At 31.2% G+C, this 14047-nt stretch overlaps 1 protein-coding gene across 1 annotated transcript; it reads left to right on the top strand.

Annotated features, from left to right (window-relative positions):
* The first annotated feature begins 6354 nt into the window (after positions 1 to 6354).
* LOC115724640 (transcription factor IBH1-like 1) lies at positions 6355 to 7361 on the top strand. Its single transcript, XM_061116946.1, has 2 exons — positions 6355 to 6517; positions 6613 to 7361. The coding sequence occupies exon 2, from the start codon at positions 6633 to 6635 to the stop codon at positions 7251 to 7253; it is 621 nt and encodes a 206-aa protein (XP_060972929.1). The 5' UTR covers positions 6355 to 6517; positions 6613 to 6632; the 3' UTR covers positions 7254 to 7361.
* Positions 7362 to 14047: the final 6686 nt, after the last annotated feature.

Here is a 14047-nt window from a genome sequence, read left to right as displayed (position 1 = left end):
AAAAGCTGATGGGAAAAAGACACAAGAAAAACAAAAAGAAAATAACGACAAGTATCCTCCATGTGGCATTTGTAAAAGAAAAAGTCAACTTGGAGAAAAGGCTATTTGCCGGTTTAAAGGAAAACCACAGTGCCAAAATTGTAAAAAATTTGGCCACACTGAAAAAACTTGTCGTTTAAAGAAATCCCATCAAGCTAATTTTTCCGAAGAGAAAAATGATGAAAATAATCTCTTCTATGTACGCAGGCATTTGCAACAGAAGAAGGAAAAGATACTTGGTATCTTGACAGTGGTTGCAGTAACCACATGACGAAAAATGAAAGCATCTTTTGTAGTCTTGATAGATACAAGACTAAAGTCAAAATCGGTAATGGTGACTTCATGGAAGCAGTCGGCAAAGGCACCATTGCCATTGACACTAAAAAAGGCAAGAGATACATCAAGGATGTACTCTTAGTACCCAACATTGATCAAAACCTACTTAGCGTAGGTCAAATGATTGAAAAAGGGTACTCTTTGCATTTTGAAGGAGATTCTTGCACAATATATGATAAGCAAGATAAATCCTTTCAAATTGCAAAGGTAAAAATGAAAGAAAATAGATGCTTTCCAATACAATGGAGATATGCAAGCAATGTGGCAATGCAAGCGCAAACAGATGAGTCATGGCTATGGCATAGAAGGTTTGGTCACTTCAACTTCCATGGGCTTAAGATCCTCAAGCAGAAGAATATGATGCGAGACCTCCCAGCAATTAAAGAGATCAACACAATCTGTGAAGGATGCATGCTCGGGAAACAACATCGACAACCTTTTCCATCTGGCAAAGCTTGGAGAGCCAAAAAGCCACTGGAGCTAGTCCATACTGACGTCTGCGGGGCAATGCGCACTCCATCAAATGACCAAAACAGGTACTTCATTCTCTTCATTGATGACTTTACTAGAATGACATGGGTTTATTTTATGCAACAAAAATCGCAAGTCTTCGATATTTTCAAAAAGTTCAAATCCCGTGTCGAAAGACAAAGCGGTCACTACATCAAGACAATTAGAAGTGATAGAGGCAAAGAATACACTTCTAATGAATTCAACAAGTTCTGTGAAGATGAAGGGATGGAGCACCAACTCACTGTTGGATACGCACCGAACGTAATGGTGTATACGAAAGGAAAAACGGGAGCATTATGGAGGCGGCAAGAGCCATCTTTGCTAGAGAAAGGTCTCCCAAAACGATTTTGGGCAGAGGCAGTAAGCACTGCAGTCTACTTGCTCAACCGATGTCCAACCAAAGCCGTGCAGAATAAGACGCCGATCGAAGCTTGGAGCGGACGTAAGCCATCAGCAAAGCATCTAAAAGTCTTCGGCTGCATATGCTACAGTCACATTCCAAAAGAGAAAAGAGGCAAGCTTGATGAGAAGGCAGAGAAAGGAATCTTCTTAGGCTATAGTACTCAATCAAAAGGTTATCGAGTCTATAGCTTAGAAACAAATAAGCTAATAATCAGTCGAGACGTAAAATTTGACGAAGATGCTGCATACAACTGGGAGACACAAGAAGTTGAAAGAAAGACGATCAATATTCCTCTACCGCCAAGACAAGAAACTGATCAAAATGAAGTTCTTACTCAACCAAGAACACAAGAACCTGCACAAGTCATAGAATCTCCGCCAGACTCACCAGTAAGGCGAACAAGACCACTATCAGAAATCTACGAGACATGCAACTTAGTACTTATGGAGCCAGAAAGCTTTGAAGCAGCTCATAAACAAGAAGTATGGAGAAAAGCTATGAATGAAGAGATAAAGATGATTTTGAAGAATGAGACTTGGGAGCTTGTAGATCGTCCACAAGACAAAGATACTATAGGAGTCAAGTGGGTCTACAAGACAAAGCTCAACGCAGATGGCTCTATCCAAAAGCACAAAGCAAGATTAGTTGCGAAAGGATACTCACAACAATACGGAGTCGACTACAACGAAACATTTGCTCCAGTTGCACGCCTCGACACTATTAGGGCTTTAATAGCTCTAGCTGCACAAAAGAAATGGAAGATTTTTCAACTCGATGTGAAGTCAGCATTCCTAAATGGTTATCTTGAAGAAGAAATTTATGTGGAGCAACCTCAAGGGTTCGTGGTACAAGGACAGGAAGATAAAGTCCTCAAATTGAAAAAGGCTTTATATGGCCTAAAGCAAGCTCCACGAGCCTGGTATAGCAGAATTGACAACTACTTTACCGAGCAAGGATTCAGGAGGAGCAAGAGTGAGCCAACTCTTTACATCAAAACTCAAGGTACGAATGATACACTAATTGTCTCTTTATACGTTGATGATCTCATCTACACAGGCAATAATGAAAAGATGATAAAGAAGTTTAAAGAAGACATGATGAAAAATTTTGAGATGACCGACCTGGGATTAATGCACTACTTTCTCGGGATCGAAATAACTCAAAAAGAAGATGGGATCTTCATCTCACAAAAGAAGTATACAGAGACACTATTGAAGAAATTCAAAATGGAGGGATGCAAGACTGTATCAACTCCATTAGACAATAACAAAGCTCTCAAGAAGGAAGATGGCTCACCGAAAGCTGATGAATCAAAATTTCGAAGTCTAATTGGTAGCCTACTATATCTAACTGCTACAAGACCAGACATAATGTACGCAGTTAGTCTCCTATCAAGATTCATGCATGATCCAAGTCAAGTTCACTACGGAGCAGCCAAGCGAATCCTCAGATACTTGCAAGGAACAAAATTCTATGGAATATGGTACGGAGTTACAAGTGACTCAAAACTTGTTGGCTATACAGATAGTGACTGGGCAGGATCCATGGACGACATGAAGAGCACGTCAGGATATGCCTTCACACTTGGATCAGGAATATTTTCATGGGTATCAAAGAAGCAAGCAACTGTTGCACAATCATCAGCAGAAGCAGAGTATATTGCAGCAGCAATGACTACAAGCCAAGCTATATGGCTCAAAAGAATACTTGAAGACATGGGAGAATTACAAGAAGAAGCTACAAAGATATATTGCGATAGCAAATCAGCTATAGCAATGGCGAAAAATCCAGTATTTCATAGTAGAACTAAACATATAAGCATCAAGTACCATTTCATCAGGGAAGCAGAAGCAAATAAAGAAATTGAGCTCAAACACTGCAAGACTGAAGAGCAAAAGTAGACATATTCACAAAGGCACTACCAAGAGGAAAGTTTGAGCTATTGCGAGACATGATCGGAGTTACCGAAATGTGTACCAAGGAGGAGTGATGAAAAGTGCTACACATTTCTACACTTTTCTTATCTAGAAAATTCTAGTATTAACTACACAAAACTAAGAAAATTAGAGAAAACTAGAGAAACCTAGAATATTTAGAAAACTAGAAGTAACCAATCAAGAAGATTGTAGAAGAATGTAATTAGAAAGTTCTAGAAAAATTGTAAATCATGTAGAACTAGAATAATCTAGATGAAATTAAATGTAGGGGTAAACAACTATAAATACCCCATCAAGCTTTCAAATTGTAACTAAGCTTGAGTAGCCAAAGCAAGTCTTTTACTACTAGCCTACTACCTTGTCTCCTCTCTTACTACACACATAAAAATTAAAACACTACATAATTCTTCCTTATCCCACCAATCATCCAACTTATCAACATCATCAAACTATTAACTACATATCCACCTATTCTAAACAAAACCAATACAAATTTATTCTCAAACCATCAATTTGTCGTGACTAAAATTAATATTAGTGACAACTTGTATATATTTAAAGACTATGTTTTAGTTACAAGTAACATTTTGTTGTGACTAAAAATTATATTTAGTTAAAAAAAAAATAGTGTGATTAAATGGGTTTTTTGTAGTGAATATTGTTCGATGATGATGGTGATGGACGACATGGTTTCAAGAATGAGCAAAGAATTATGTATGAATGTGTGATTCATATAATATATTTAGTAATTATATGTAATAATTAAAGTGACTATATTTATGTATAGTCTAAGTAATTTTATTTACATTACAAAAAAAAGAGTTGTAGTCATGAGTATGGGACCGAAAAATCACATCAAACTTTGCATGTTTATATAAATAAAGGTAAGAAAATAGAAAGAAATAATATTTATTCTACCATACAATACACACACACACAAAATTACTCAATTATATTTAAGCTTCTTTACTATATAATGTCAATCTTTAATTATTATTTCAAAACTTGTGTATCAGAGAAGTAAATCTAAAATTGCTGGGGTCACATACAGAAAATAGATAAATATATAGATATATATGGACTATAGTCCTACTCTTCATAGTGATCTACTTATGGTTAAAATAATTAAGAAGTGACATCTCACAAATTTGACATGACAACCAAATTTATAACAATAAAAAGAAAGAAAAAAAAAATCTTGATTTCATGGTTGATATAATATATGTTAGAAAATTTGATTTTGTGTATCTTGGGATTATCCACTATATCTTTATGTTTGTATCAAATTAATAATAAAGTTGTTCCTTACATATATATATTTTAACCAATGGTCATTCACAAACACAAAAATAAATAAATGATAAAAAAGACAATCATTTGATAGTATAATTAACATGGAAGTTGTGTGTGTGTGTGTGTGGAGGCCCCAAATATATATGTTCCCATCTCACCTCACTTCACTTAAATTAGAAATCTATGCCAAATTACACCTTCTCTTTAGACTTGTCACACATCTTTATTAATTTGTCACATGTGGGTATGGGCATATTAAAAAAAAAACAATCTCTAAATATATAATAAGAGATTCTAAAGCAAATTATATGTACATATAATATTTATATTTGATATTATTATTATTATGTATATAAATATATAATGATATATGAAAAATAAATTGTTTAATTGTAGAGGGATGGCTTTGACTTTCAGGACCAGCCTTGAAATATAATATGAGTCATAAAAAAAAAAAAAATTGATCTTTTATTTAGAAGAAATTGTAGTATTTTTTAAAATTAAGAAAAAAAATATTTAAATTTAAAAAAGAATTTTTTTTGGGTCTTTACTAGACACAAATTTAACCCACTTATGCTCAAAACTAGGCATGTTGACCTTACTGGTAGAAATATTTTTATTTTTGATGGTAAAGACTAGAGAATTTATAATTTAATTTTTTTTATATGATGGTCGGATAGTGGATATTTGTAATAAGTTTTCATGAATTTTTTTTAAAAATTATGGTATTAAAAATACGGCTTCTCAAAATAATCCTTTTCATGCACTTATAAAATAGGTGTCAAAACAATTTGTTTTCGAATTTTAAGCGTATGATTAATTACAATCCAATTTTTTTCTTTTTTATTTTTTTTGTTGTTATTTGACAGTTACATTATGTATAGTTATTAATTTAGAACCTCTCAATCACAAAAGGTTGTTGTGAAGTCTATTATATACTTGCATAAAATAAGTTGTTTTGATATATTATTTAAATTTTCACAAAATTTTTAATTAGTGATGGGGGCAAAAAGCATATGCCCCAACCATATAAATGTTCTAGTACTAGATTTAATTTTTTTTAATAATTTATATCGTTAAAAATAAAATTTAAAATGAAATAAATAGTTAGTTTTACACGTATAAATTATAATAAGAAAAATAATATTCATATAATTAATTATTTAAATTTATTTTTCTTGTAAACTATTATTGATGGAACTTTTTAGTATAATTAATTAATGTCTACAATATGTATAAATAAATTTGAATTATAATTTTTGGATTTCCCTTTTGTAAAAATCCTCAAATATATATATATATATGTATATATATATATATATAATCTATATAATGATTCCTTTGACAATTCTTGTAATAACTTTACTTAATTCTTTCTCTTTATCACAAGAATATATAATTACGGGGCGGCCCAAAGGGAGAGAAGAATACTATTTACTTATTAAGCAACCAAAAAAAGGGTTTTATTTGCATACACAATAACAAGTTACAAATATTAGGTTTCCATTAAACCAGGCTAGTTTAAATGGCCCCATAAGTAAGTGTGTCTCTTGAAAGTTTTGATTGGAGTCCAAATAAAATATAATTGTAATATATAAATGTTTAAATTAAAAAAAAAATATTAAATTTGCTTTACATTAACATATATATATATATACATATATATAATAATAATATATTATATTATATAGATTTCAATTTTATTATGACCTCTAGGTTTTTATTGGTGGGCCATGGGCTTCCATGTGCATGCATGTGCTGTGTCTTTCTCACAAAGGCCCACCATTAATCCCTACTACTATATCTTATATATCTCTCTCTCTCCCTTCAATATTCATATATTCAGTTTCTTCACATTCTCTTTCTTAATTTTCCATTCCTCTCAATCTCTCTCTAACACACAACTATATCACTCTGCAAAATTTGTCTTCATTTTATATATATATAGCTCTCTTCTTGCCCTATTCATCAAGAACTCTCTCTAAACAATATTAAGGTAAGTACACATAGATATAAATATACATATTACATTTGATTATATAACATATACATTTTTTTCATATATACATGTGTTTTCTTTTCTTTTTGCAGCTAGAGTGAGAATTAAAATAATGAAAAACAACTTGAGATTATTGAAGCAAGAATTCCTAAAGAAATGGATAAAGGGTCTTCAAATATGTAGTACTAGCCTATCATCATCATCATCATCATCAAGTAATAATAATAATAATAATAATAATAATAATAATGATAAGAAAATTGTAGGAGTTTTGGAGAGAAAGAATGCCATAAAGCTTTCAGCAAATTTAGCCATGGCTTTTGCCAAGAAAGGAAACACTTCATGGAGCCGAGCCATCATAACAAAAGCAGCTAACAATTCTTATTCTTCTTCTTCTTATAACTACTCCAAAATCCTCTACCACAACATCAACAATAATATTAATACTAATAGTAGGAGAAGAAGTAGTATTAGTTATTATTATAAGAAGAACAAGAAGAAGAAGAAGAAGAATAAAGTTGTTAAACATTATTCTAGTGGTTTTTTAGCTAAGAAAATGGTTGAGAAAAGAAGAGAAATTCTGAAAAGACTTGTTCCTGGTGGAGAAGAGTGTTTGGATGATGAAGTTTGTTTGATCAAGGAAACCCTAGATTACATATTATGTCTTAAAGCTCAGGTTGATGTAATGAGGTCTCTTCTTACTTGTAATAATCATAATGTTATATATAATTAATTGTAATAATAATAATGCCAAGTAATATTATTATTATAATTAATTAAGTCATGTAATATTACTATTTACTATTTAGTTTAATATTTGACTGTTTTATTAATATTACTATTATTAATTCTAATATAGCTTGTATTTATAAGATGAAGAAGGATATATAAAACAATGTATATATATATTATTTATATGAATCATTTATACATATAGAAAATTGAAATGAATTATATTATTAATTAGTTTCGCATTAATTAATGCAATGTATGTAGTTACACTTTTTCTGTTTGGGTTATGTTTTTGTGTGTTGATATATATGTGTCTAGTTATTTAAACTTGTTCAATGATTATTTATTTATTTATTATTTTTTTTAGGGGTCAATAATTATTACTATTATGTTAAGGAAAGGTTTGCCAATTTTTGTGGAAGACCATTATTCTTATTAGGTATTTTAAGGTGTTTAACACTATATTAACGTGGGACGTTGTAAATATTTAATAGCTTTTTATCTTATTTATTGAATCAAAATGTAGTGTGTGAAATCTGATATTAAATTACATAATAACAGTATATCATTTTTATAATACTTAGTTAATGTTAAAGTGTCCCTTAATATTTTTCTATGTGAAAAACAAAATTAATACAATTATAAAATTAATAAATTTGGATTCACTTTGGGAGGAGAGAGAGATAGAGAGAAACCAAATTCAATGAATTACCAATAGTGGTATTACTTATACAGTATGTAAGTGTTATTCTTTACTGCTTTTTTTAGCTAAGCAACTGAGATGGGGTTCAAATGTATTATGGATATAAATATGTATGTTTATGTGTATATATAATAGATGTTGTACTGTGTACTATTTAGTAGTAAATATATAAAAGAAAAATTAAGTTGGTATAAGGATTGACCTTATAATTAATATATATCACATCATGTTATAAGTGCAAACACCCGTGTGCAAATACATAATGAACAATTTGTGTTTTGAGAAACAGAAATGTTAAAAAGTATGTCTATTATATTTTTTGATGTCATATTATTATTGGTGTAATTAAGTATCAAAATTATAAGACACTACTTTTAAATAGTACTCTAGGCACTACTGATATTCAATAATAATAATATTTAAGAAATTAACATTTGGGATACACATTTGCGAGATTTGAGTGTTTTTGATGTTAAGAGAAATTCGAGTTGTAAAAGTGTCCTTACATTTTTGCTCGAGTGAATCTTTGGGTTGGGTGTAGCTCAAAATCCATCTGAGCCTTTGATTGTAACAGATTTGAATGATTCATATAGTAGAACCTTATGGATGAGTTGGAGTAGGCCAATTTCTTAGCTGATTCATTCATGATATTTTTTTAAAAAAATAACTTAAATTACTTGATTCAAAACATTTATTGTTTGATATATAGTATGCATCTATATATTTTATTTATGGAATAAGCCTAGAAAAAGGGGTTACTAACATAAAACTAATTGTCAAAAAATAAATTTAACTGTGTTGAATTTTCTTTGAGTTGTGTTATATATATAGAGAGAGTTATATATGTGGACTAAGATGTATACACTTTATCATCTCATCTGACGGTTCTGTATCATAATTGTGTTTGATCAAATAATTATTTTTTTTAAAGAAAGAGAAACAAATTTAATTGAAAAAAAAAAAAAAGCTGATATAAATGTATAGCGTACTAGTGTGTCAGGATATGGAGCACACTGCATGCAATTAATAGAGTTTTAAATAAGTCATAGTTAATTATTGGCTTAATTAATTAATAATGCTAATATTTTTTTTGTTTTGGGGAGTGAATGAAAAGTGTATTGAATTCTCAATGGAATGAAAAGAATTGAATTAGTTTTTATATACAACACTTAGAATCTAGAAGAGCTAAACACAGAATTAGTTAGAACAATTAACTGAAAAACTAACTCTGTTAACAGCTCACTAATAGCTAAGCTAACTAACACACAATATCTTACAATCTAATACCCCTTAAGGCGGAGTGTATATATCGTATAACTCCATTTTGTCTTTGAGAGTGTGAAACTGAGTTGGAAGTTAGGCTTTAGTACATATGTCTGTAATATGATTCTTATTTGAGATGTGACCTGTCTTAATTATTTCTTCTTGAATTTTTTGTCTAACTAGGTGACAATCGATTTCAATATGCTTTGCCCGTTTATGAAAAATTGAATTTGCAACTATTTGAGTTGTCTTGTTATCACAATGCAAAAGTCCATTGTGCTCAATTCTCAATTCATTAAGTAATGACAACAACCAAACTTAATTCGCATGTGGTGTTAGCCATGGCTCTATACTCTATCTCTTCAGAGGATCGAGACACAATGTGTTGCTTCTTACTCTTCGAGAACACAAGAGAATTTCCAAGAAATAAATAAAAACCAATAGTAGATCTTCTGGTATCAATACAAGATGCCCAATCCGCATCCATGTAAGCTTCAAGCTTAATTTCTAAGCTGAGAGAGTAAAACAACCCCTATCCAAGTTTTCCTTTCACATATTGGAGAACCCTTTGAGCTACATTTAAGTGATTGGTCCTAGGTGAAGTTAGGAACTGACTGAGCTTATTAACAAAATAAGCAAGATCAGGTCTTATTATCGTTAAGTATTGCAACTTACCAACGATCTTCATGTAGATAGTAGGATCAGCAAGCTTATCATCACCATCCTGGCTCAATTTTAAATTAATCTCCATAGGTGTACTTGCGGATTTACATCCCAAGTATCCTAAGTCTTCCAAAAATTACAAGGTATAAGGTCTTTGAGAAACAAAAATTCATTTGTTTGAGCTTGCAGGCTAAGAAAGTATTTGAGTTCTCCAAGATTCTTCATCTTGAACCTATCATTTAGCTTTACTTTCAAAGCTTCTAAATCCTTGATATTGTTACTAGCTAAAATAACATCATCCACATAGACTAGTATCAATATTAAATGCACTCCATTATGTCTAATAAACAAGGATTGATCTATGGTAGAATGCTTGAAACCTTCCTCAATGAGAGTTGTTGAGAATTATTTAAACCATTGCCTTGAAGCTTGTTTGAGACCAAATAAGAATTTTTGAAGTTTACAAACAACTTGAGGTAGTAGCTCTCCCTTAGGACTATACCCTTGAGGTATAGTCATAAACACATCCTCATGTAAATCATCATGAAAGAATGCATTATTCGCATCTAATTTGTGTAAAAACCAACCTTTGATAGTAGAAGGAGCGAAAATTAATTTGACAAAAACCAACTTAACAACTGGAGCAAAAGTTTCTGTGTAATCAACTCCTTCTTGTTGATTGTATCCTTTAGCCACAAGTTTGGCTTTGTATCTTTCAACAGTCCCATCTGCATTATATTTCACTTTGTAAACCCATCTACATCTAATAGCATGTTGATGAGTAGGTAGAGTAACAATGATCCAAGTCTTGTTGGCCTCTAGAGCTATAATTTCAGAAGCCATTGTATTGCCCCAATCTAGAATACCCTTAGCTTGATTATAGAACTCATGCTCATAAACACTTGAGATTAATAGCGCAGTAGCTCGAAACTTAGAAAACATCCTGCTGTAATCAAGAAATTTAGACAAGGGATATTCATTAATAGTAACAGAAACTTGAGAATGCATACTGTTAGAAGACAAAAAATAATGATAGTCATTTAGATAGGATGGATTTTTTGTATTTCGAACAGGTCTATGAGCAGAAGGATTTAACTTAGTATTGTCATGAATTTCAAGTTCAGATGAAATAGCAACAGGAGGGTCAGATATAGAAGTATATGCATGATGATGGGGTGCAGAAATAGGAAAGAAATCAAAGGATTTTGGTGACATGTTTCCAGCAGAGACAAAAGGGAAAACATGTTCATGAAACACAACATCCCTAGAACAGAAAATCCTATTGGTGTTCAAATCAAGAAATTTATAAGCTTTCATACCCATATAATGCCCTAAGATCAAAACAAAAGCTACAACTCTAGGAGAGAACTTAGTTCTAACAGCCCCCAACGTAGAAACATAGGCCAAACATACAAAGGCTCTAAGATGATCATAATTGGGCACTTTAGATCAATTCAGAATTTCAAATGGTGACTTGTGTTGGAGATTTGAAGTTGGTGTTCTTTTTATGAGGTAAGTGGCTATATTCACACATTCTCCCAAGTAAGGCAAATGAATGTAAGACTAACAAAGAAGAGCTCCAGCCACATTAAAAAAATGTTGATGGTTTCTCTCAATAACAGAGTTTTGTTGAGGAATTTGAACACAAGAATGGTGATATATGATTCCAAAATAAGTGTACAGTTTAGGGAATTGAAGTTTTTTGACATTATCTGATCTAACTCATTTATGTGAACATTGTATTGGGTTTTGATAAGTTGGATAAAGGCTGGGATAATATTTTGGGCATCAGATTTGTTCTTAATATGATGAATCTAAGTGTACCTGGAATAATCATCTACGATGGTTATGAAGTATCTAAAACCCTCAACAGTTGGAACATGATAAGGACCCCAACTATCTATATGGATCATATCAAAATAAGCCTTGGCAATATTATGATTAGACACAAAGGGTAGCTTTCTTTGCTTAGAAAAATAACATATTGAGCAATAAAAATATGAACAAGAACATTGTAATTGTAAATTTTTATTCAATGAATGAGTTTTTACACAAGAGGCATGACCAAGTCTATAATGACATATAGTATCATCACTTATTTTGGAATCAGAAATTGAGAAAATAGTAGGTAATGTATTATGTTTCAAGAAGTAGAGTTGCCCAACTCGTTCATCCATCCCAATCACTTGATTCTTGAAAATATCCTAAATCACAAATTTGTTTGGAAGAAAAAGAAAAGAACAGTTAGAAGAGTTGGACAATGAAGTAACTGATAACAAATTGCAATGAAATTTTGGAACCCAAAGAACATTAGTGAGGATAAGGCTTGATATATGTATAGTTCCAACAAAAGAAAAATTGCATTACGACCTCTAATAATCCAACACTGGTAATTTTATAATTGTTTTGAATTGTATGAAACAAAGAGGGATCACACCATACATGGTGAGTAGCACCAGTATCAATCATCCAAGTAGATTTAGGGACATAGAAGTTATTACAGAAATGTTTGACACTACAAGTTGATCAGCAGACTGAGATGATGGTGTTGTTTCTTGAACTTTCTATGGTAGCATAGCCATGAGTTTCTGACATTGAGATGAGAAATCTTGATCTCCTAATTTTCCAGCATGAGTATCAACATGACTTGGAAAATTTGTTGAAGGTCGATCTTGTTAATGATTATGTTGATTGCTAGGTTTGATTGCCAAAAAGTGTTTGGGGTTCTCACTAGTGATAAGGATGTCGAGCTCTTGAACACCATGCATATTTCTCAACTCATCTATCATCATGTCATGCTCATGAAGTTTTCCTTGTCCATTTGGTTCCCATGCTTCAATCTGGTAAATGTTTCTAATGAACTTATATTCTTTTTGTTTAAAGTTTCAACTAGTACTAAAATTGATTTGGCTTATATGATTTTCTCAAATAGTGTCTCTTGAAAAGGAAAAAAATCAAGGATTAATCTTATTTTTCATTTGATTTATAAGATTTTATATGACCAAAGGGAATTGATCCTTGAGAATGAGTCCATTGATGCAGTACTTGTTGTTCCTACCTTCAAAGTCCTAAAAAACCTCCTCAAGGTAAGTCATCAAAGCTAAAGGCTCGTTTAGCATCCTCTAGTTCACTAGATGAGGCACTTGTTGCCTTAGCTTTTACTTCTGCAACTACACAATTGGCAGAATTAAATGTTTGTTTGGGCAAATTGGACACCAATCAAGGAATTCTTCTTAGAAAGATGGATAGCATCATGAAGTTCTTTCAATCCAATGATGATGCTTAAGTGATTTATTTTTTAATTTTTAATTAATTTCCATGTTTTATTAAACCTTTTATGACTTTTTTTGTCGTATTTGGCTTCTTGATAACAAAAAAAAGGGAATATAGTAGTATTTCTTTTGTATTTTTTGGTTACAATTCTGGACCCTATTTTTAGGGGGAGCGGTTTATTTACAGTTTGTTGAATTTTTCTATTTAAAAAGTTGATTTATTTTATGTGTTACTATGCTTTCATGCAAGGGAAGTATTTTTATACTCTTTGTTTTTGTTTCTAACATTTTAGGTGGATTTTCTTCTTATAAAATATTTTGTGAATCAAATTGTCAAAATGAGGGATCGTTAAATTCATTTTGGCATATTTAATTGACAAAATTTTATTATTGTGCATTTATATAATTTGTATTGATTTATCTCATTATAAGCATATTAGGTGTCTAGCTTTTTTATTTTGAAAAAGTTACACATAATTGGTAAGTTTTATGAATAAATTAACTCTTTATTTATTCAGCTGGGTTTTCTATGTGGTCTGATTATATTTGAGTTTCTAAAATTAATTTGATCAGGCATGTTTGAAGAAAATTAAAATTAAAGTTTTCTTTTCTATAAAAGGAAAGTTGCATTCTGCTCACGAAATTGTAGGTACAGAAGTAGATTTTCCTAAGATGATTGAAGATCTATTTTAGAGAATTTTCTTGTGAGTTGTGGTCGTGTACATACCGAGTATAAGCTGTCTAAGATGTGTATATTGATTATAAATAAATAATTAGCAGCTAAGTTTAGTATCTCTTTAATTTGTTTACCTTAAATTTTATTCCTATTATTAGAAAAGGTTATCTTTGTTGTGTAGAGGAGAGTGTATTCGACTCTACCTCATTGTTTATGTC

The sequence above is a fragment of the Cannabis sativa genome, chromosome 6, assembly GCF_029168945.1.
Source record: "Cannabis sativa cultivar Pink pepper isolate KNU-18-1 chromosome 6, ASM2916894v1, whole genome shotgun sequence".
In the NCBI taxonomy this organism is placed as follows: Eukaryota; Viridiplantae; Streptophyta; class Magnoliopsida; order Rosales; family Cannabaceae; genus Cannabis; species Cannabis sativa.
The sequence above is the reverse complement of the archived record's forward strand: the minus strand, read 5'-3'. Positions and strand labels throughout refer to the sequence as shown.